This window comes from Pectinophora gossypiella, chromosome Z (genome assembly GCF_024362695.1).
Source record: "Pectinophora gossypiella chromosome Z, ilPecGoss1.1, whole genome shotgun sequence".
NCBI lineage: Eukaryota > Metazoa > Arthropoda > Insecta > Lepidoptera > Gelechiidae > Pectinophora > Pectinophora gossypiella.
Genome location: NC_065433.1, coordinates 11,437,036 through 11,461,760, shown reverse-complemented (window position 1 = coordinate 11,461,760; position 24,725 = coordinate 11,437,036). Strand labels below are relative to the sequence as shown.

Here is a 24,725-nt window from a genome sequence, read left to right as displayed (position 1 = left end):
TATTATTATATTTTTTATTTAAATCGCGTTTAAGAGTTGTGCATGAACAGTCTTTCATAGAGATGTGGTCAGGCGTCCTATGCTATTTCAGCTGGTGTGTTATTACAATTTGGATCTAACTATGCTAACTACTAGATGCCAGAGGTGAGCGTGACAAGCTTTCTATGAGGGACTGTTGTTGACGTAGTGGTAAACTATGTGGTATGAGTAGATACAGTTTCAAGGTAAATATTTATAGCTTGGCAAGTAATTAATTGAAATTATGGAATTCCACTCTATTCTTCTATTCTGACATACTTCAGTTGCTTCCTTCACATTCTTTAATCAGCAATCAAGGGCTCAGAATTATGACATTTTATAATTATTAGTAATAATGATAGTAGTAAATAGGTGGATAACAATGAATAGGCTTATTATTAAGACCAAGATGATACAGGTAATAAAACACATGCGTTTAAAATAATGAATGAGTTTTGTTTATTAATTAAAGTTTAAAAAATCAATTCGTGAAACTAGTGAAATTACAATTATGTCAAAATAGGTATTTCTTGATATAAGCACATCTACTTTACTAGACAAAACAAACTTAAAAATATTTCTTTAGACAATCATATTATAATCAAATAAAAATAATTCTTGACATAAACATAAAAAATAATTACGTAAGTTCGTTACGTACTTTCTTCTTCTTCTTCTTCTTCTAGTGCCTGTCCATTACTGGACGTTGGCCGTCAGCTTTGAGAACTCTTCTCTGTCAGAAGCAAGACGAAACAGCTGTTCTACAATTGTAACGCCGGTCCATTCGCGGATGTTCCGCAGCCATGACTTCCTCCTCCTCCCTCGACGTCTTTTCTCTTCAATTTTGCCCATCATAATTAATTGAAGCAGCTGGTATCTTTCATTCCTAAGAATATGCCCCAAATACGCTACTTTCCGTTTTTTGACAGTTTGCATCAATTTCCGGGACATACCGACGCGTTGGAGAACCCTCATATTGGTGACTTTCTGGGTCCAGCTTAGTCGCAGCATGCGACGGTAGCACCACATCTCGAAGGCATCGAGACGCCGTCTGGTGTCTTCCTTAATTGTCCATGCTTCACAACCGTAAAGCACCACGGGCCATATGTAACAGCATAAGATTCGGACACGTAGTTTTATGTTCAGCTGACGACAGCATAGCACCTTTTTCATCTTAGTGAAGGAGGCACGGGCAATTTCAATCCGAGTTTTTATCTCCTGCTCAGAGTCCCATTCTTCATTTACCCAAGCCCCAAGATACTTGTATTGTCGAACACGCTCTATATCCTTTCTGTCCACTGTTATTCTTGGATTCAGATTTGTGTTAGGGGATATTAACATAAACTTTGTCTTCTTAATATTAATGGACAGGCCCGCTTTCGCACTGCTTTCATTGACCCTGTCAACGATCTCTCACGTACTTTGATCCAAACATAAATTATTAATAACATTTTTTATTGAAATAAAAATAAGGAACTCCTTAAAAGCAAAATTAACCTACTACAAATAATTAAAGACTCAAATTCTGTAAAAAAAGAGAATAAGATGATAGAATATCCAGCTAGAAAATTATTTGTTATTAAATTACAAACCCAAATAAAATGAAAATAGCACATCTGCTCCAATTAAAAAAACACAAAATGAATATTAAATAAAAAGAGATCACAATTATGTAGATATACTTAATTATAAACTTTCATGATTAAACAAGAAACAGACAAACATATATTCCAACAATTTTATAAGTAGTCTTAATCATCAATTACAACGTCAAGATCACAAATGTTTTCATTAACACAAAGATCTTGGTAAAAAAACCTGCGAGTATTTGGTATAGAATCGCATAGTTTCAATAGTTCTCGTTTCTTTATTGCACTTATTCCTCGAGGGTGTTCTTCATGGGGAATATTACTGATAAAATCGGTACCGCCTTCAAGAATCAATGAATTTTTTCTCATAATTTTTATCTCCTTAAAATCATTCGCCACATATGAATTTTTGGCAAAAATACTTGTTGAACCTTTCCGAAATTCAACCATCTTCTGGGCTTGTATGTTATATACAGGGTGTTAGTGACATCGTAACGAATACTGAGAGGGATGATTCAGACCATGATTCTGAGTTAATATCAAGTGGAATTTTCCGTCGCAAAATTCATGTTATTTTTTTAGTTTTTTTTAATTATTTTCAATTCTATACTTTTGCGATCGAAAATTCCACTTGATATTAACTCAGAATAATCAGCTGAATCATCCCTCTCAGTATTCGTTACGATGTCACTTACACCCCATACAAGTACATACAGTAGCCATACAAGTAGGTATGGGTGTTAGTGACCCTGTAACGAATACTGAAGGGGATGATTCGGATCATGATTCTGAGTCGATATCAAGTGGAATTTCCTGTCGGAGAAGTCATGAAAATTTTAGAGCTTATTTAAATTATTTTCCGTTCCATACTTTTGCGACGGAAAATTCCACTTGATATCAACTCAGAATTATGGCCTGAATCATCCCTCAAAGTTTTCGTTACGATGTCACTAACACCCTGTATACGCCCTTGGAAACGTTTTTAATATTTCGTCTCGAAACAAAATCATGTTTTGGTGATTAATAGTCTATACTGTCATATTTTTTCTTGACTCATTTATTTTCTCTTTATAATCTGTTAGATCGTACATTTCTTTTACTCTTGAAAATTTGTTCGCTATGCAAGCATGAACTGTGTCAGCCGCCATGTAGGTAAGTGTGCCCTGGTTCAAAATACACGAACCTTATGTTTTCTGTAGCTACAAGTGAAGATGAGTTAATTAATCTGATCATAGCCGAAAAGAGAATTCTATTTTTATTTTGTGCAGTACAGTTGTCACAATATAAAATTAAATTCTTATAGTCGCGAGCATTATTTAACACAAAGTATACATACGCCGACGCTATATTTTCTGCCTGCTTCGCCTTCATGCCACAAAACGCAGTATGCCTGTTCGTCTTTTCCTGGTGAGACAAACGTTTCATTAAATAGAACTAACTTTCTTGAAAAATAATAATCCTTTATGGTTAGTTTAGGCATGCAAATAGCTTTTTGCATATCTACAGTAACAACTTTCGTAGTAGTATTTTCACTTTTTAGGTCGTCTCTAAGCATTTACGGGATTCATTTTTGTTAAGAACATGATTTTGGTATTCCTTGCAACCATCACAATCGCATTCAAGACATATACATATATGACCACCTTGATTGTGATTCTCTTTGTGTTCTTGGCAAACCGTACATTAAATCCCCCGCGGACCCTTGACACTACCCGATGGCACCACCGGTAGTGTCAAGGGTATTATTCCGCGTGCCCATGGCACCACCGGGGTGCAAAAGGTACTATTCTTTTATATCGTGAAACCACCCAAATATAATAGGTTCAATAGAGGGAAAAACAACTGCCAGAAAATATATATTTCAATGAAATAAGAGTGGGCGGAGACTTATCCATATCTTAAAACCTAAGTTTATCTAACGCATGACCTACGCTGATTTCCTTGTTAGTTAACTGTTTGTTTAATCGAGAATGAAAACTTTCGGCAACATTCGTCGTACGATAACGTTCCCCGAAAACGCTGAACACAAGTGGGGAATGCACTTTCATCCAATAATTTTCTATATATTTAATAAATTTTGACAAATTGTCGTCGTCGTTGCCAGCACATTCCGCTTTAATGTATTTTAAACCATGCAGAGTATGCTCTGCCGGAATAAGTGGCAACGCGGCTGTCAAGCCCACAATTCTGTTTCTAGGCTTGGAATTGGTACACTTTAGGGATTTGGCTTTCTTTATAATAGCACGTGTCCAATGATAGTAACAATCTCTCAGCAAGATTTCGGGGAAACACTTCAATACAGCGTTCATCATCCCTGTTTCATAATCGCAATGAAACTTTCTGGGGCTCCATAGTGGTAATTGCGACCTAATTAGATTGAATAGAATGTAATAACTTTCTTCTTTTCGGTTAGACATTAAAGCGTAAATTAATGGCCTCACATTTGCTTTTTCTACTTTTTTTGTGAATAATATACAATTGTGCAAATGGAGCTGGACAACTCATGAATGTACCGTCTCCAAAGTATTCATGAATTGTTGAAATTAAATGCCGTGATTCTTCAAAACTGAAAACTAATATACGTGTGTTTTCGTCTGTAAAATCCGCTAATATAAAATTATGGAATTGTACCGGTACCTCAACTTCATGAATTTCTTTAAAAGTAGTGCGTGATACCCCCGCAGCCTTGTTTCGTGCGCTGTAGAGAAAATGTTTCGATCCATCATATGTCGGCAAATTCATTACTAAATTAAGACCTTTATCTTTTAAAGACTTCATTTGTTTAGAATACAATAGTGGTACAGGATCCGTAGATGTCACGACTTTATCCCGTAAATCACTCATTTCTTTAAGAACATCATTCTTATGTGGGTCTGGTGTACAAATGTGTGTCTTCTCAAGCAAAACTTTTTTGTGCTAAAATAAATTAAAAAAAATTGAAATTAATAGGAATTTGGATAGCGGCCCTACGTGCCCGATGACTGGTCATATCAAGTCGGTGGTGGCGCGAAAAGGTTAAATAGAAGCGCTATAAGCCTATTTTAAGCGCTTACATCCATCTGGCGCGGACTGTAGGTCCCTCTTACGCCACCACAGGCTATTACTAGTGTCAACAATCGTAGATACTTACCTCTGAAATAGTAAAGTTCCAGAACATTTTGTCTTTTTGTAATTTGAACATCGCCATATACTCAAATTGTCTGTATACTTTTTATGTTGGTGGTATCTGTATTTTCTTAAAACCATCACAATTCCTCCATGCCAGGGAATAAATTCCGGTTACTCTTCCGATTGTATCACTTCATCCATTTTACTTACTTAATAAAATTAAAGTAAAAATATTAGTGGTATTTCTATTTGACGCAATACTGACATTGAGAAACAATTTACATAAAAACGAAATTCAAACGACGTACTATTCTAGTACTTACTCTTCGAAGACAAAAGAGATCACAAATGCACTCCGTTATTTACTGCATTTATACGAGGTCATGCTGCCAAAGATCAAGCATTAGATAAACTTGCACAAAGAAGCGAATGCATCACAAGGGATTGCTGATTGAATAAATATCTATATCTATATTTCTCGACATTAAACTTAGGTTTTAAGATATGGATAAGTCTCCGCCCACTCTTATTTCATTAAAATATATATTTTCTGGCAGTTGTTTTTTCCCTCTATTGAACCTATTATATTTGGGTGGTTTCACGATATAAAAGAATAGTACCTTTTGCATCCCGGTGGTGTCATGGGCACGGATAGATTCATTTTCTTAATGAGTGAAAATGGAAATATAATGAATTCAATAATACTAAGTACTTACTTATAAACGTCTATTCCAATTTACCGGTAAATTTATGGATGTAAAACAATTTACTTATTATTATGAATTTATACAATTTGTCACTTAAAATTACGAATAATTAAAACATTTCAAATTATTACACAAACACTAGTCAGTCTAAAAAACCGCCCCCTCTCGTACCCGGTTCAAAGGTGCCCATTATACTGGCCGCGTTACCGCGCACTATTGCCAAGGAAAACTGTTGAACCAAGAACGAGCTGGTGCGGGGGTCACTATCGCGGTCCCTCAAGCACCTCCCCAAAACACGAATAAAATCCTTGGTCGCCGAGCACCACACACCCGAAGTCTCGACGGCAAAAGGGACAAAATCGTGGGTCCGCGTTAAGTCTCCGTATTTCGCCAGCTTTTGGCTAGCGGCCCACTCGGCAGCTGCCCCTGCGGTTCGAGTAGTACGGGGCAAGTGCGTTGCTGCAAACGTGCAAGCACAGGTGGCGTCCCACAATAAAGCGCGCCCCCTCACCCAGGGTATGAGCGTGAGCCCATCGGGTCTCTTACCGTCTGTACGGCTTAGACCCGGCGGTTCCAATTTGCACGGTACGTCGATCGACACCAGTGCACGGTGGATGATATCGATCAGCGCATGATGCCGGGGGTGTTTTCTTAATTACAGCTTGAAAATAACCCCAACTACAAGTTCGAGTATTTTGCTCTTGACAATGGGATAAATAAAGTTTGTACAAATACCTAAATGATATACCACAAAGAAGATATCGTCTGTTGGGCGTATGTTTGAGATTGTAGTGTGATACCGTCGGTTTCACTTTTTCTATAAATTCTTCCACACTTTTTTGATACTCTTCAGGCTTACTATTCCAAGGCTGATGTCTACCTCTTTGTTCAGGAGCTGATTCTTGTGTGTCTACATCCTTGATTCTATATTTAAAGTTTGCTTTTAATACAGTTATTACTGTTTGAGCGTTCAAAAACCCTAATGTATTTAAAAAGAAAGTCTTGTATACCTTAGTATTGCGTAAAGACCACATCAGTGTGTTATGTCGCCGGGAATTTTGTTCCGTAGTTATCCTTTTTGGGTGTTTTCTTACATTTCGGCTTAAAAAGTTTCTTTGACCCTGTTTATTTAGATTTCTGAAATTCAACCATATTTGGTATCTATCTTTTTCAGAAAATCTTTGCTGATATTTTTTATACAACTCTCTTTGCAAGGTGGTCTCATTACGTACTTTTTCTTTTCTATTTCAAGTCGCTTTTTTGCATTTCTTTCTCTTCTCTTTTTACTAGTTTGTGGAGATTTATTTGATTTTTCTGATATATTTTCTTGGCTTAACAACAGACTACTACCACTATTCTCTTTACTTTTTTCTTTAGAATTATATTGATGTGCGGCACTTTCTTGACTTTTTGACAAACTTTTCTTACGAGTACGTTTCTTGTTACACTGGTCTTCTGTTCTTAATTCTTCCCGACTTCTTGATGGCTTAACACTTTTCTTTTGTTTATTATTAGTTTTGCTAGACGATCCAGCTTCTGAAGATTGTTTTTTTGTGAAAAGGAAATTTCATTTGACTCCTTTGTTTTTGAGTTTTCTTTGCTGTTTGACAAGATACCACTATTCTTACGTGTCTTGCTACATTCTTCGACTGTTCTTAACTTTTTCGTGGACTAGCACTCTTTTTTTGTTTCTTGTTATTCTTGCTAGACAATCCAGCTTGTACAGTTTCTTGATTAATTGATAAGCTCTGACTTGAGTTCCCAGTTTTTGAGTTCTCCTTATTGTTTGAATAACTATTACGTTTTTTTTTTCTTTGTATTCTTGTTACTTTCTTCTCCTGTTCTTGAGTTTTCCTTACTTCTTGATAAACTAACATCAATTTCCTCGCCTTCTACACTTTTAGACAAACTTGCGCTATTTTGTTTCCTCTTGCTAGTCCTCGTAGAAGTCATACTTTCATTTCTAGATGACCGCTCATTTGGCTGATCGCTGAGTTGTTGGACTAACTCTTCCAAGCTTTCTTCGAAAGACTTTTCCGTATTAATTGACGATATTTCACCAGCAGTAAGATGACTCCTTAAAGTTGATTTAGGAGTTGATGTATGAGGACCATCATGTCCATGTTCAAAAAATGATATTTTAGTCATTTTTTCAATTTGGTTCGTAATGGCGTTATTTTGAATTGCAGGAATACTGTGAGACATTTGCGCAGCATGCTGACATTCCGGAATGAATGGATTTTGCTTATTAACAGACAAATTCAAAATAATATTGTCGTAAATCGATACCAGACCATTCATATCTATACCTTCACTTAATGGTTCGTCTAAACCGATTAGGTCTCCTTTTTGTAATTCAGGTATTGGCGTCATTACATTTATGGGTACTGGTTGAAGTTCAGCATAAGTTGGTGAAGATAAATCGTGAATAGCAGCAGAACGTACCTCTGATATGTTACGAATGTGGCGGTTTCCGTAATATACTGATGGATTCGGTATTTTGGAGTTCGTAGGTAAAGGTAGAAATTCAGAGTAATTAACTGGTTGATAATAGTTTTCATAATCACACAAGATCACTTCCTCATTTGGAATAGTAATCACACTGTTACATGTTCTTGATTGAGTTTCTTTAACAACATCGGAGTATTTAGTAAGGTTTCCGAGATTTTCAAGCAGTTTGTCTTCACTGGATATTCTCAACATCGGTTTACTTCGTAAAGAACTCATTTTGAAAATACTGAGTCACATTTGAAATCCTTTATCAATAAAATTAGTTTAATTATGCAGAGCGACTAATGAACCGTGTCGAAGATTGCGATCAAATGTCAATATAAACAAACATGGCAGGGCGCCGGGTCGCAAGTACAAAGAATGTCGTGAATCGCTCGTATTACGCTCAACGTGGTCACACCTATCTATTCTAACTTCCAGTTAGATGAGTAAGGCGTGACGGACATACGAAAATTTGAAGTTAACAGACTTTGCCAACCTCATTATCTTAAAAAGTATAAATAATTTTTATAATGTTTTTACTGAACTATGAAGCATAGGATATAAACCCCTTTCGCACTGGTTATTCGTAACTCGACTATTTTAAGATAGCAGACTTGTGCGTGACACGGCAGCGGTGAAAGGACCAAAAATATTAAGTGCTGCGATTAATCGATAGCTAATAATAAAATAGGGAAAATTCGGGAGAACGAAACGAGCGGCTGGCATAGGTAAAAGTATAATGATATTTAAAAATTAAACAAAATACTTACAAAGAAGTAAAAAATAATAAACAAACACTAAATAAGGGCAAGTGCAACGTGCACAGTCAGAAAGTAATATCTAACAATTATGTTGCAAAGATTTAAATATGCTTTCAACCGTTTGTTAAAGTCAAGTAAAATGTTTTGTGATGTTCTTATTGTTCACGACATACAATACTCAGGAATCATTTTTTGATACTTTTATCAACAAATTCTCCACTCTTGTAAGAGTACTTGCTTATGTCAAAAGGTTCTGTAGTAATATTCGACCTAACTCAGTCAAAGTCCAAGAAAATTTCATCACTCATTCAGAATATAGTCATTAAATTTATTAATTAAAAATGAACAACAAAAGTACTTTTCTACTGAAATTTCTCACTTGCAAAACAATAAACAATTAGTAAAATCTAATTTAATGAGTCTTAATCCTTTTATTGATAAGGAAGGCCTCCTAAGAGTGGGTGGGCGACTGCAACATGCTGAGTTGTCATATGCACAAAAACATCAATTAATTTTACCTAATAAATCCATATTAACACGCTTAATTATTGAATTTGAACATGTAAAATTGTTGCATGCAAGTCAAAAGCTCATAATGTATAATTTGAATCAGCGTTACTGGATTGTAAACGGCTTACGTTTAATCAAACATATAATTCACAAATGTACTGTATGTTTCCGTTTCAGGGCTACTACAGCCAAACAATTGATGGGGTCACTACCTGCAGATCGTGTAAATGTCAGCCGACAATTTGCAAAAGTGGGAATGGATTTCGCTGGGCCGATTATGATAAAGCAATCGCGCGCTAGAGGTGTCCTAACTACTAAAGGGTACATAGCTGTATATGTATGCTTTACAACTAAAGCTATACATTTAGAGCTTGTAAGTGATCTTACAACAGACACCTTTTTAGCTAGCTTCAAACGTTTTGTGTCGCGAAGAAATGTCCCTAGCGAGGTCTACTGTGATAATGCTGGCACTTACAGGTCTGCAAGTACCCAATTAACTGAATTGTATAATTTAAATAATTCAAAATGTCATCAGGCTCAAGTGCAGAGTACAGCAGCTCAAATGGGGATCAACTTTCATTTTATTCCTGCATATTCACCGGTGTTCGGCGGTTTATGGGAAACTGCCGTCAAAAGTGTAAAATACCATCTTAAGAGAATACTTGGTAGTCACACATTCACATATGAGCAGCTGTACACTGTCCTGGTGCAAAAAGACCTGGATTTAAACATTCATTCCATTTAGTGGCATCCTCTGTAGCTTGTAAACTGTAACTTTCCATGAAATTTTCCTTGAGGGAGGACATCTGCATTTCATTCATTATCTTTCGCTTTTTCTCTTCACCCCCAATGCTAATTGTACTACCGGGGATCTCTTTAGCTAATCTCAGATGAAATTCTTCAATTATTTTTAAATGCAGCCTGATTGCTACTGAACCAGAAGCTATAGCTCTTCTGTCTTTCTTCCCTCTTTCAGCATGTTTAATGTACGAACAAAAACTTCTAGCATAATCATCAAGCCATCTGTTGCATCTTTCAATTCCTTTTATAGTGGTCTTTGCTATTTTGGTCTTAACTTGTGTTATTCACACTCTCATTGCTAATTTCTTTATAAATCGCTTTTTTGAGACTACTATCCTTTTCTTTGTGTTTACTATAAGGGAAGTTTTGTCATACAACTCATACCAATATATTAATAGTTCTAATAATGTACTTGGTGTTTTCCCTGTATTTTTCTTTATTAGTGTTATGAAGTTCTTAAATGCTTTTACGCAAGTAGTACTTTTTTGAGTTTCTGGATCCCATGTTTGTCTACCCTTGCTTAAGACGTCTGAGTTGCTGATTTTTAAATAGTCAATAATCAATTTTGCATTTTTTGAGATATGATTGAAATTTTCAATAAGGAAGATTTGAGCAGCCATTTTAGCGATGCATGGATTGTAATTCCCAGTAATACCACTTTCAGGAAAATCTTTAATTTCAGGTATACCAGTTTTGACAATATCAAAACCATTAATTGTGTTGTGACTCTCTTCAAATGATAAGTGATTATAACTATTAGCCCTGTTGACAGTAGCAGCCACTAATGGTGCTGGACTCCCATAACCATATGGTGGAGGATTAGTATACATGTATGTTCCACTCATCATTTGTAAACCATTTGTGGACTCCGGATTTATATAAGAATTGTTGATGCATAAATTCCGGATTTCTTTGTCTCCAGGCAGACTTAATGTACATGCAACAAGACTATTTAATTTGTATTTCTCCTCAAAAGCTTTTTTGTATTCTTCCATTGTTTATTATCATTTACTAGTACAGCAGCTCAAATGGGGATCAACTTTCATTTTATTCCTGCATATTCACCGGTGTTCGGCGGTTTATGGGAAACTGCCGTCAAAAGTGTAAAATACCATCTTAAGAGAATACTTGGTAGTCACACATTCACATATGAGCAGCTGTACACTGTCCTGGTGCAAATTGAGGGAGTCTTAAACTCCAGACCACTCATGCCTATGTCTTCTGATGTAAATGACACGTCATATCTTACTCCTGGGCATTTTCTTACCGGAGCATCAATGTCCTCTCTCCCGGAACGAGATATCAGTAATGTACCAGAAAATAGACTTAAATTTTGGTCAAAATGTACTGCTTTAAAGCAGCAATTTTGGAAACAATGGTCAAAACAATATTTAAATGTTTTACAAAATAGACCCAAGTGGAAATCTAGTTATCCTAATGTAAATATAGGTGACCTTGTTATTCTAAAAGAATTAGATCAACCTCCAATGACTTGGCCAATGGCACGAGTAACAAACATATTTCCTGGTGCAGATGGCAAAGTAAGAGCCTTAGAAGTTATAAAAGCCAATGGCAGAAGTCATAGGACGTCGGTCACAAAAATATGTTTATTACCCATACAATAAATTCCTTGTATTAGTTTATACTTTGTTTAAACTATGTCTCAACATAGACATGTTAGTAGGTTAAGCCTATGTTCTTCCTACTCGACACATTGTTTTCGTAGGCCTAGATGCTTCTCAGAATGTGCTGATTCACTTCTGAGAGGATGCCAAGAAACACTTAGATGTTAAGATTCAATTATACTTCGGGTGTCAACCGAAAACGATTACATATTTACTTGCAGCAGTACATGAGCATGTACCATCTTCATCACACATTTAGAGTATAAGCCTAGAAAGAAAACTATGATCTCCCGTCTCGCTCCCGCCTCGCCTAGCGGCCCATGCGTCCCGATCATTACGTGATTTTGTGTCATCAAGTTCACACATAATTCGCTCACCATTATGTTGTTTTTCGCGTTTATCATGCAAAAACGTAAAAGATCTAGGTCAAAAGGTGATGATTATTGTAGTATTCTCAAAGAAATTATTAAATTAAAACGAAAACTTAAGTAAAATCGTCGAAAATGTTTATTATCAGTGCAATCAAAATCAAATAAAATTTATACAGGTAAGAAGTACATTTGTTTACTCGTACTAAATAGAGAAAAATAGAATCGAAACATTCTGACACTAAATATTCTTACTTTGTGATGAATACTTAGAATGCATGAGTGCGGTACGTCACAGTCCCGTGTCTTTGTAAATATTTATATTATAATGTTCTATCGTAATATGTTAGAGTTAATATTTCATAAATTAAGTCGCGTCGTATTTCGTACGAAGTGTATAGTCTTATTTTGGAGTATCAATACGTATCTACCTACAATGAAAATGAAATAAATGAAAATGATTATCTGCACGGGTACCTAGCTTGGACCCCCTATGTACACGGGTAACTATTTTGGACCCTCCTGTGTGTACGAGTACCTACCTTGGACCTCCTATGTGCACGGGTACCTATCTTGGACCCCCCTATGTGCACGGGTACCTATCTTGGACCCCCCTATGTGCATGGGTACCTATCATGGACCCCCCTATATGCACGGGTACCTACCTTGGACCCCCCCTATGTGCATGAGTACCTGCCATGGACCCCCCAACCATAATTGGGTACCTTGCCTGGACCCTTGTACTTATTGGGAATACCGAGTTTGGTATATAAGTAGATATTTCTCGTTTTTTCGGATAATGATATACGTGACCGAGAAATAAACTTGAAGGATGAAATATTATCTGTAACGAGGAGCGCCCCGCGCATCACAAGTCTACGCCTGCCCCGGCTACACCGCCGCCGGCTTCTACCACATCGACGGACGCAGCGGCAGACGAACCAATGTCGCCTAAATTTCAGGAGCCTAATGCAGTGGTCAATCTAGACCCTGGAATTTTAGATACACTAGGACTTCTCCTAGTCTAGGTAGGGGTCTTCACCCATCTAGAAAAAAGAACTATGGGTGTTAATTTACACAAAGATATTGTGCCAAGATGGACATGTATACTCACCAATGGTGCAGCATAAGAGACATCCAGTTGGAACTAGTAAAACAGTATTTGCCGCCTAAGATCTGCACTAATATGTCGGCACCGAAGCTGAATCTATCGGACTTTTATGGTTAGAGAAAGCAAGTCCAAATAGGAAGCACTTGGACAAGTACTAAATTGGGCTTTAACATCTTAACATATTCTTCCGTTAGTCAAAGTCGTTAATCAAAGTTTTAACTACGCAGTGAGGTTTTCCTGTGACAGCTTTCACAGAGAATCCTTATTCCGCAGATATGCGATATTAAACACCCTCAACAAGAACATAAATGATACAATCAAGGACACAAAAATTGTCGAGAACCTTTTTTGGCTCCAATTTGGCCAAGGTAAGTTCGTTTGAGTCCTAATTATAAGTAATATTAATAGTATAAGTCCTGTCATTTTAAAGAAGTTTATTTCTTTGTTTATGCTAAATATAGCATACAATATTTCATTTTTGTTATAAGGCCAACTCTTAAGTACAAATTATAATAATTGTAATTTTATGGCTAAAAATGTATAAAAAGTACCTATAATTAATTCTCTCTTAGACAATACATGTCTAAATGTATGTCATTTGTTTAATACTAAGCAGCTTCACTCACATATTAATTACATAACTACTCAAAAAGAGTCAAAATATTTATCTTAATTTTGTAAAAAATAAATAATCTAAAAATAAGATAGGTGTATCAAAAAGAAACCAAATTCTTAAAAAATAATGTTTTTATTTACAAACTTAATATTAAAATAAATAGTAAGTACCATATACATTAGAATAAATAACAAACAATAGTGAAAGTTAAAAATAATAAAATGTAAAATTTAATTTATAATTTAGTTCAACATTTAACATTGTATATTGTAACAAGTTAATAAGTAACAAATATTTAATTCATACTTACCATACTTACCTATTTCCTTTGTAATATCTGTAACTGTAATATCTGTGCTTTTCAATAGCTAACAAAACAAAATAACAATTGTAAAAAAGAACATAAGAAAAACATAAGTATAAGGTGTGTACATAACTACCATCATGATCAATCCTTTTCAAACACTTTACCAGCATTATTTACCTTAATTATATACAGTCCATTTAATATCTTTGTTTCTTCGTTGTTGGGAGTTATGTTCACGACATACAATTTTATAATCTGTGCAAACTATATACTCTGTACGTTCGTACCATTCATTCTTCCCTTCCAAATAAAGACGCGAACGGAGCTGCAAGTAATTTCAGTTTTTTATTTAATTTCACCGAGAATATAAGTGCTTCCCTGTTCACTTATCCGGCCAAGTAGTTAATGCCATCTGCGGCAAATCTACAATAAGTCACGTCAAAAAAAAAATGTTCACTTATAAATTAAAAACTTTGCATAACAAGTTCCATTGTTACAGAGTTTATAAACCTGGCACTTGTTATAGTTTGCCGAGCAGATTGCGATAAAAATATTTCTTGTTGATGAAACATCTTCATACATGCAGCTTATTTTAAACCAAGAATTAATCGAGATAAATTCTCTTAAGAGAGCTCTTGATATATTAATACTAGCTTTTGCCCGCAGCTTCCCTCGCGTTAAATTCGTGTTAACACGGTTCGCCTTTCCTGATTTAGAACACAAAAGAGAACTCGGAACTAAACTAAACGAATGAATCCAATCCGAAAAACAACAACGTTAAAACCGAATCCAAGAAAATAATACCATATTGCAAAGTAGTGTTGTTGTGTTGCTAATCGATTATTTTCTAAGCCCTTAAATATTCTAAATATCGAGGTATTGGTTAAGATAGCATAATCTGGGTGCACAATGTTATCTCGATATACTCGTTTATTGCCGCTTCGAACGTATATAAAATCGATTTAATCGATGGTATTGCAATTATTTTACTATATACATATATAGCAATGATTGAGCACCATTTCAATTTTAAATTCGCCGTATTACCGGCCATTTTAACGCTCACGTTTAGACGTATTAATTAGTTAATACCATTCACGATATGCCCAACGCAACGTAACTACGACGCCGTGTATTGAACACCATACATTCTATGAAGAGATGTGATGTATGGACAATAAAATCAATTTGATCCGTTTGAGGTGGACGCACAAGGAATAAAGGCTCGGTTTGCTTCCAATCGACGCTTTTCTGCTCAATTCAACGCCAGTCTCGGCATAGAGTGCTTAGATCATCATTGTCTTAATAAATAAACTATCAATTTGAAATAGCATGTTACAGTTTCTTGGAAATAATTGAGAATCGTAATCATTGAAACACAGGCATTTAAATTTATTGCTACGGGTCTGCTTCATTATAAGCCTATGTACCATATTCATTTCAAAATTGCATGATTCATCCTCCATGAAATGTTTCTAACTCTTGAAAATTAACTTACGGTACTAAGCTTTAATTACTTCAACAAAAAACCAGTTTGCGGCCCTTGGCGGCTCAACAACGGAGAAGAGTTTGGGAAATTAAAATTTCCTATCCAAAGTTTTGAATACAAATGCGCTTATTTCCTTTAACTGCGTGACAAAATATGTCATCCATTTTTCAACAACGATAAGATTTTTTTTTAAATTAGTATCCGATATTTATTCAAAAAGTTGCATATGCAGGTAGTATTAGATATTATTGGCAAGTTGTTTATGTGTATTCAGTTGATTATATCGATGCACTTTTCGATCCACATTCATTCGTTCTCATTATTGATAAAATGAGGAATAAGGAATAATACTACGTATAGAACGTCCACTCTCTGCTCCCCACCAGCGTCTGAGCTAGGTTTACCTCACCCCCCTCGAACATAGTCGTGTAGTCGTGAAGGCTGCGCGCGAATCGTTGTTTTTATTTTTTATCAGTTTAGTTTATTTGTTGAATTTTGAAAATGAAGCCGATATTCTTTCATCAGATTCGAATATTTGAACTCGCAATAAAATCCAGCGCTGGCTTGCCTGCGCGGCGCCTATAAATATTGATTTTTAATGTCGATTGTTTATCAAAACATGCTTATAATTTCCAATAAAATTTAACCTAGGCTAAGTGCTTCAAGTAAAAATAATGTGAATGCAATTAATTAGTTCAGTGTATTTTAAGTCAGGTGTTAAAGCCTTTTAGTTACTTACTTTATATTGTGAACCTTCATTGTTCAAAACTTCATGTTTGTGATTTGTGTGGTAAATAAATAATTAACTGATTATTATAAAAGCATCTTTCGTAAGCGTACCTACTTACTACCAACCTAAGTAAGTAATGTCGGTTAAATTAGGTATTGTAATTGGCAGTTCTCAGACGTCACGCACACAGTTACGTGTGTTGATAATGTCAATGTGTAGTGACTGTGTAAAACGAGGTTCTTTGTATGAAGTGGTCGGGGTGTGATAATGAGAAGTTAACATTATGCAAAATTGATATTATAAAACAGATAACATCATGAGCTGAAATGTTATATTTTTAGCAATAATTATGTAAGGAATATTTTAATTAGCGCCCCCTTCGCTCGCTTTTTGTCTACGAACGTTATAAAATATAATACAAAATCAATATTATCTTCTGAAGCTTCAACTCCTGGCTAACATTTCAAAGACGAATCTCGTCCCATAATATTTATGATACTCATGCCTTAATGACTACATAAATCCAAAGCGTTGGGTCAAAGAGTACCCTGAGGTCACTCTGCTACTCATGCTGCTGATGCTACTGAAAGCATCTTTCAATTATTGCACTTCATACAAATAGCACCCATTTGCGGATACAGTTCTGCATTTATTTTAATGTACTGTGTGGAGCCCTGTCTTCTTAGCGTTTACTTACTTGCACCTAGAAATAAATATTATTTTCCTTCTTTCGTACTAAATATTATTTCTCACTATACTATCTGGGTTCCGTTTTGAAGTATTACTTGTGTTTATTGTATCCATTTTGTAAAAGAGGTTGTAAGCTACCCTATGAAATAAAGATAAATAGTTGGAATAGAACAGGGATTTAGTAGTACAAATTTCAATTAATTAAAAATATTAATCTTTTTTCTCAAAATTAGTCTACATTGCCGAGTATAGTAGTAGTGCATTTGCAAATTATGTTTGTATTTCTAGATTCAGTTTTAGTGGATGAAAGATCTCATGCTGTGTTGAAATACGCTTAATACTAGTCTACTGTCGGGTCTAGGATATATTTCTCTGAGTTACTTAACTCAGAAAGTTAACCACCTAAGTTATCTTAAGAACATTGCCCCTTAAGAAATTATTGTTATAGCTGTATCCTTAAGTCATAAAATATAGCTGCGCGATCTATCTTATGTACCCGTAGCACAGCACCAATAAATAACAGGTCTCCAATAAATGAGACAATATTAGACGCAATAAATGAGTCAATAGTAGCTTTTTAGTCTTTAATAGAAATAAATATTATTTCTTTCTTTTTCTAATTAATTTATGGCGTAGACGCGCGCAATATGCAAGTGTATTGCCAAGGCTACCCACTGATCTCCGATTTTGTTTTTGTTGGTACTGCGAATCGTCCACCCTTTGGTGGTATTCATTTTTCGGGCAAAACAGTTTGAAAGTTTAATTAAACCTTTCCTAATTTAATTTTTTCAAATTTTTGTCACTTTTCTCACAGACATTATTGGATGTAAACCCTAAGTGGTTGGTTCATATTCGGCTCGAAGTACCCACAATACAAATGTTAATAAACTTCAAAACGTTACACTTCATTTTTACTTATTAGATTTTCCACCCAACCAAAAAGGAAAGTAATTAAATATTTTACTGGAAAAATGGAAAATTCATTTTAAAGAACACAAATATGAATAAAAACGAAATATTTTTGTTTATATTCTTATAGTAATTTTACTATCAGTACTAATAGTATGTCGAGTAAAAAAGTTATGGGTAAGTTGAGGTGTGTCCGTCATATTAACATATATCTTCTAATCTTCTGATTCCGTACAGCAAAACGACTTTGAAGTAAGTAAACAAGTACAAGATCTGTGAAAAGTAAAATCAATCACTGGAAATATTTGCGCTTGTGTAAATATTGAAAGTAGAAACGAACTTAATTCAATCAAGACCAAGTGCAGCAAGTCGCGTCGTCTCTATTTTAATGGCTCCGCTTCAATAGTCACAGTTAAGTCTCTAAGTATGAACTTGAACATCTTTTCATGCTCGAGTCATTTTTATATTTTTCTTAAGCTTGTTATGAACTACTATTTTTTGTTAACATAATAAAAAAGAAGAATAACATAACGTGATCAAAGAAATGACTGCATATTGATGGTGTTTTTTTTTGAATGGCCGAGTTAACCACGTACTTAAAGGATAAAAGGATATCAGTGTTTGTGGTATATTACAGAAATAACTCGTAATTAGACGGTCTTAAGTTCAACCAGTCTTTTAATCTGTTACTACTTTGCGAGTGTTGAGCGTGCGTACGGTAAAAAATATCACGAAATTAAAAACATTTGTAAACTGATTTATTGCAACCAAAAGAAACACTGACATTGACATTTTAAAAAACAACAGAACGTACAAGTATGACAATATATTATAAGTAATATAAAAGAAATAAAACTAAGGACGACCAAGGAGGCCGTCGTTAACACTCCCCACCCTAGTGCGCTAGCACTCATAAGTAGGGATTTTGGCGATACGTGCCACAGAACACTTTAGCAGCCCAGACCTTGTCGGGTTCTATGACGTTCACTGGCCAGCTACTCTCGTGGGCGTATAAAACGCAGGACCTTTTAACCATTCAGTGAGAAAAGAATCATAATTGAACGAATCTCTTGTAGCAATATCTGCAACGTTCAATCCTGTTGGCACATATCTCCACTCAGAAGCTTTCGTGAGATCATCTATCTCACCCAACCTGTTAGCCTCGAAAGTCTTGTACTGACGCGTATTGTTGTAAATCCAGTGAAGCTCCGTGATTGAATCACACCAAAAGTATCGCCGAGTGACGTGTAACCGATGAGCCTTAACTAAAGTATCGGTGAACCATGCTGCAAGCAGTGCAGCCTGGAGTTGTAACCGTGGTACAGTTTGAGGTTTCACTGTCGATACACGAGACTTGCTGGCAACAAATGCGACACATGTTTTATTGTTACTATCCTTCCAGCGCCAGTATGCGACCGCACACATTGTCTTGAGCGATGCGTCGCTGAACAAATGCAATTCCAAATCCGTATAGCTTTGCTTGGTTACATTGCTGGCGGAAGGGCTACTTGCGTTAGCGAATACCTCATTCACAGACTCATTACGTGATTGGTACCATCTCGGTAAACGAACTTCTCCAACAACTTTTAATAGTTCTAACCAGCTACACCATTTCTTATACAAATCGTCTGGAATAATATCATCCCAATTGATAGGTAGACGCCAAGTGTCCTGAAGCATCATTTTACCTTGCGTGGTGAAAGGTGTCAAGAACCCGAATACGTCAAAAATAGACATTACGACACGCAACATTATTCTTTTCGTTGGTCTCTGTTCGCCTTTAATCACACTCTCAGGCATCCGTTTAAATGACACGTCGAACCCTAATTCATCTTTAGCGGGGTACCAGATTAGACCGAACGTGCGCTCGCCTTCGTCGCGATCATCCAGTCCAAACGTCACAGCCGTAGTACCTAATATATCCTTAGGTATTGTGTCGAGCACAGTAGCGCTATTACAAGTCCAGTTGCGGATTTCGAAACCTCCCGCTAAATGAATATCTCGAATATTCTTTACCATATTGATGGCAGTAGGCTCATCCGGCAGACTATCAATATAATCATCCATGTAGTGTTGGTTTTGAATAGCGGTCACAGCAGCTGGAAACGTCGAAATAAACCTGGTTGCGTTCTTATTTTTAATGTACTGCGCTATAAATGGCGAGCAGTTAGCACCAAAAATTAATGACGTCATCGCGTACGTCTTCACCGGGCCTTTCCTCTCCACAGGAATCTGAGGGCATTCTGATCTTCAGAATTAATTTTAATTCTCAAAAACATATCTTTGATGTCGCCGGTTACTGCTACCCTGTCCTCTCGAAAACGAACCATAATGCCGAACAAAGAAGCGAGCAAATCCGGACCTGGGAGAAGAAAATCGTTTAACGACTTTCCTTCACTCTTAGCAGCTGCGTCATAGACCAAACGTAGCTTCTTCTTGTTGGGATTGTCAACTCTTCTTCTTGTTGTATTCGACGTGGGTGTCGTATCGGCCATTTCTCTAGCGAAATCGTTTTCAAACAAATGATTAACGCGTTCCTCATACCTATCTGCGTAAGCCTTGTTAGCGAGCATCTTCTTTTCTACGCCCTGCAGCCTCTTGTACGCAGTAGGGAAACTGTTGGGCAAGGTATAGTGCGGATCTCTCCACGGCAGCCCCACAGTCCATCTGTCGTTGTCGAGTACAGCAGACGATTCCAACATCTTTAGCGCCTGTACGTCGTTAGCATTCTGTCTAGGCTTACCTGAAATACCTAAAGCGTCGATTTCAAAAGAGCGGCGCACCTCCTCGTGCAGCTTGTGCAGCGCCTGCGCGACATTGTCTTCCTCGGGCACCTCATAAAGGTGGAGCGTTGAATGCGCCGAGCGGGCAGCCTGCGACGTGCGCGCCAACTGGACCGCCCCGTGTACACACCAACCTAGAGGGGTTCGTGTTGCCGACGGCTCATTGGATCGACCTATACATATTTCTAAAGGTACCAACAAGTTATAGTTATCCTGACCTATGAGCAACTCAGGTTTACAATAAGAGTTACTATGGAGCACTGATTTAAGCGCTTTCAAATGATCATATTTATCGCAGTCTACTAATTTTACATTCTGAACTGGTAAATCTATTTTTTTTACACTATGTACAGACAAAGTATGTACGTTACTGTCACTATAACCAGAAATGTTAATAGTCATTACAGTCGAATCACAAATAATCACATTATTGTTCCACGCGCCGCTTACGCGCATGGTTTCACGACGGCCTTGTAGTACGACGCGCGCCGCTAGTCCGTCGCTCAGGAGAGAAACCGACGACCCGTCGTCCAGGAGAGCGGTCGTACTAAACACGCCATTAGGACCGTGAATGTTGACTGGAACCACTTTCAGCAGAACGCGTTTATCATCATGTAAGAAACACGTTGTTCCAGTAGCACTCGCTGTTTGTGCCGACGTCCTCGCTGTTTGTGCCGACGTTGAAGGCTCCGTGACAGGCTCTGGCAGCAGCAGGGCGCTGGCGTTCATGCTATCGTCCGGCCGGCGAGCACTGCCGTCAACCTCATAGTGCAGGAGCTTATGGTGTGCTCCACCACAACCTTCTTTGTCACACGCAGGCGCAGAACAAGACTCACGGTCGTGACGGTGTAACAAACATTTGAAGCAAAGACCGTGCTGTTTAACGTAGCGCCATCTATTCTTGCGCAAGGCGCGTTTAAACTTTTTGCAATCTGGCAGGCCATGATATGGATGTGTATGGCAGAAGAGACACTTTTCCTTTTTATCGTTGTCGCCGCGTTCCTCAGACTGCAATAACACAGGTAGCGCGCGTGTGAAGCTATCATGTTGCTTACTATTTTTGTTCAAGTCAGTGCGAAAACTTTGCAAATGAATATTCGCGGTCGTAGCAATCTTTATGGCTTCATCATTCAGAAAGTCGGACATTATTCGTAGTCTAGACTTTTCTCCAGCTTTGATACGAGGGTAGCTGTAATCCGACCATTTGGATAAGAGAACGGTTGGCAGCTTCGCTATAAGTACAGGCACAATACTTAAGCCCTGTGTAAACTCCTCGCGACCCACAGCTGCTACAGATTCCACAAAATTTCTGGACTTATTAGAAAAGTTGACAATATCTCTCTGATAATCATTCGACATCGGAGGAAGTCTCCTCACGTCCTGGATAAGTCTGCTTATTATGAACTCAGGGTCACCGTGACGTAGTTCCAATGTAGACATGATGCGGTCAGGTGAAGCAGCACTTATAAGTAAGGCAGAGACGATTTCTTTAGCCTGTCCGCGCAGGCACTTGCGTAATCGCCATAGATTTTCTTTAGGACTAAATTTGCACACGTCGGTTGATTCTTCGTACGCCTGCTTGAATTGAAGCCACTCTAGGGGATCGCCCGAGTATTCAGGTAAATCCTTTGGCATACACAAACGATTCAACAAATGAGCATCACAATTGTGGATGGAGGTGACGGGAGCCGCTGACTGGTGCGCCTCGCCCTTTTTTATATCACTCTCGGGGGCGGGCACTTTATCAAACTCGTGCTTGTTGCATTCCATCCAATTGTCGACGATGTCGTGACACGTGGTACTACTATGTATTTTGTACCTTCGAGATCTAATAGGTCAGCTTCTAGCTGCAAGTCGATCAGCATTTTCTGTTTCTTCGCCTCTAGTTCAAGTTTCCTTCTCCGTACCGACGACATGGACGTGCGCGTAGGTGCGGCTGACGGTACGTTACTGTGTGGTGGCAGCGGGTGCGGCACGGCGTCGTCCCTCGACGATGGTGGTGCCACTGTTTTCATATGGCTGCTGCCCGCCACGAACGTCGTGTCGGCTGCGGCATGACGTGTCAATGATGCCGGTGATGACTTGATGGGCGTCGATATGTTCCTCTGCTGCGTCTCGCGTTCAGCGCAAGTCGCGCTACGTGTTTTCACTTTAGTAGGCGTGCGATACATTTCAGTTGTGTACGCGTTGGGGTTCACTTACGATTGTCAACGTCTCGAAGGACCACTTGTTGAGCGTGCGTACGGTAAAAAATATCACGAAAGTAAAAACATTTGTAAACTGATTTATTGCAACCAAAAGAAACACTGACATTGACATTTTAAAAAACAACAGAACGTACAAGTATGACAATATATTATAATATAAAAGAAATAAAACTAAGGACGACCAAGGAGGCCGTCGTTAACAGCGAGAAACTGGATGAACTTTTAAAGCATATTTTCTCGCTCGTCGTATTACAGTTAGTACCTACAAAAATACAACATTTAAATAATTCTACACCATAAAATTCGACGACCTCCGATCGTTTTATCGAACAAATTCGTCATTAACTATGTGGCTTACCGATGGCTGCTCGAAAATATTTCGCCCATAATCCAGCACTGTGTTAAAAATTTTACATTTGCTTTACCACAACACTTTCATCGGTATAGATCACATTCATGGATTCTGACAAGATAGTGTGGAACATGGAGGGCTTCAGTAATTTGCGGGCATAATCATTTAAAAATCTTATTTATTTGGGCAAAGAGGTAAAGTTATTTAATCTTGTTCTTGCACAGACACTACACAGTGTGACGTCTAGGACTACACAAAAACGTACAGGGTGTTAGTGACACCATACCGAAAACTTTGAGAGAATAATAATTTCATTAATTTTGCGACAGAACATTACACATAATATAAGATGAATCATTCCCCTCAGTATCCGGTACGGTGTCACTAACACCCTACATACTCGCGTGAACGAGACTGTAAGTGACTTCGAGTCCCAAACAATAATCGGTACCGCGCGCTCCTTACCAAGCGCCCTTTCTAGAAGTAGTATTATTGTTTATTCTATGGTAATAATATATGTATGTCGTAGCAGTGGTGTGTCAAAAGGGTGGGCGTTAGAAGACAATAATGGCCATCATTAGTATGACAATCATTTTATTTACTTCCACATAGTTTTTTGTATCACGATTAGATAAAGTCACAGCATAAGGTACACACTTACGGCATCGTAACGGTTACACAGTCTCTCGTAATCTAGCGCGTCTAAGGGCGTTAGAGAGACGGGGCCCTCCACCACCTATGGTTCCTATATTCGGACCGAATCATCGGGACACGTGAACGTACTTGCTAGGTGCTCTTTTCCGATCACACTTTCTTGACGTCCCTACAAGTTATAGGTGAGGACTATAGCACTCCACGTTCCGATCGTAATTATTCGACACGTCCGTTCATGACGAAGGTTCACGGTAGACCGCCCGACTAGAACGGCAGTACACGTCCGCTCGACACGACGACTCTGTAGTGACTCCCCGACTTCACCCCGCTCTGCTCGAACGCCACCTGTCGTCGGAGCGTTGCAACTTCATGACGGAAGTGATGTAACTTCCATTTTATTTTCCGATTTGATCAATTTGTCTTCTTAATTCATAACTAACTCCGACATGTACATATAATAATTATACTATGAGCATTTTATTTATATACAATTTTTCTTCAGGAATGCTCCGTGTTCGTGTTCGACAAACGTATTGTGGACAAGTTGTACAAGCCAAAACGTAAGGAGAGCATGCTTGACCGCATCCGCGCCTGCATCACCCAGCTCGAGAAGATGCGCCATCCAAAGATGTTACAGATTATTCATTCACTCGAAGAAGGCCACAATACTATAGCGTTCGCGTCAGAACCTGTGCTCGCTAGCCTTCACAATATCCTTGCTTGGCATGTAAGTACCAAACATCACCAGCAATGACTCAAGTCTAGTGAGATTTTGCTTGTAAAATCGTTTATTTTTAATATAAGTAAGTAGGCTTATTACAGAACTGAATATTGTTTCAATGTTACCTCCCTCAGATTTTTGTAGTCTTCTTTTAGAGTTTTTATTTGTAAAAATAT

The 24,725-nt window shown here is 37.5% G+C and overlaps 2 protein-coding genes across 5 annotated transcripts in view; one reads left to right on the top strand and one right to left on the bottom strand.

The window, feature by feature from the left end:
• The window catches only part of LOC126379820 (SCY1-like protein 2), a 271,967-nt gene that overhangs the window by 150,996 nt on the left and 96,246 nt on the right, over positions 1-24,725 (top strand). Inside the window, exon 3 of the mRNA XM_050028743.1 lies at positions 24,331-24,555. Coding sequence (XP_049884700.1) covers positions 24,331-24,555 — 225 coding nt within the window. The remainder of the gene's footprint in view (positions 1-24,330; positions 24,556-24,725) is intronic.
• LOC126379814 (uncharacterized) lies at positions 512-5,025 on the bottom strand. Of its 4 annotated transcripts, XM_050028733.1 has the most exons (4): positions 4,738-5,025; positions 4,245-4,523; positions 2,944-3,011; positions 921-2,806 (listed from the first exon to the last, which is right to left on the bottom strand). In XM_050028733.1, exons 1-4 carry the CDS (start codon positions 4,792-4,794, stop codon positions 2,776-2,778), a joined length of 435 nt encoding a protein of 144 aa, XP_049884690.1. In that variant the 5' UTR covers positions 4,795-5,025; the 3' UTR covers positions 921-2,775. The 4 variants fall into 4 exon arrangements, 3 of the variants coding, with proteins under 3 accessions (XP_049884688.1, XP_049884690.1, XP_049884689.1); XM_050028732.1 differs by having other exon boundaries at positions 921-3,011; XM_050028731.1 differs by lacking the exon at positions 4,245-4,523 and having other exon boundaries at positions 512-3,011.

Coding starts and splice junctions, on each gene's coding strand:
- LOC126379814 (XM_050028731.1), bottom strand. CDS start 1,359: ATGTTAATATCCCCTAACACAAATCTGAATCCAAGAATAACAGTGGAC.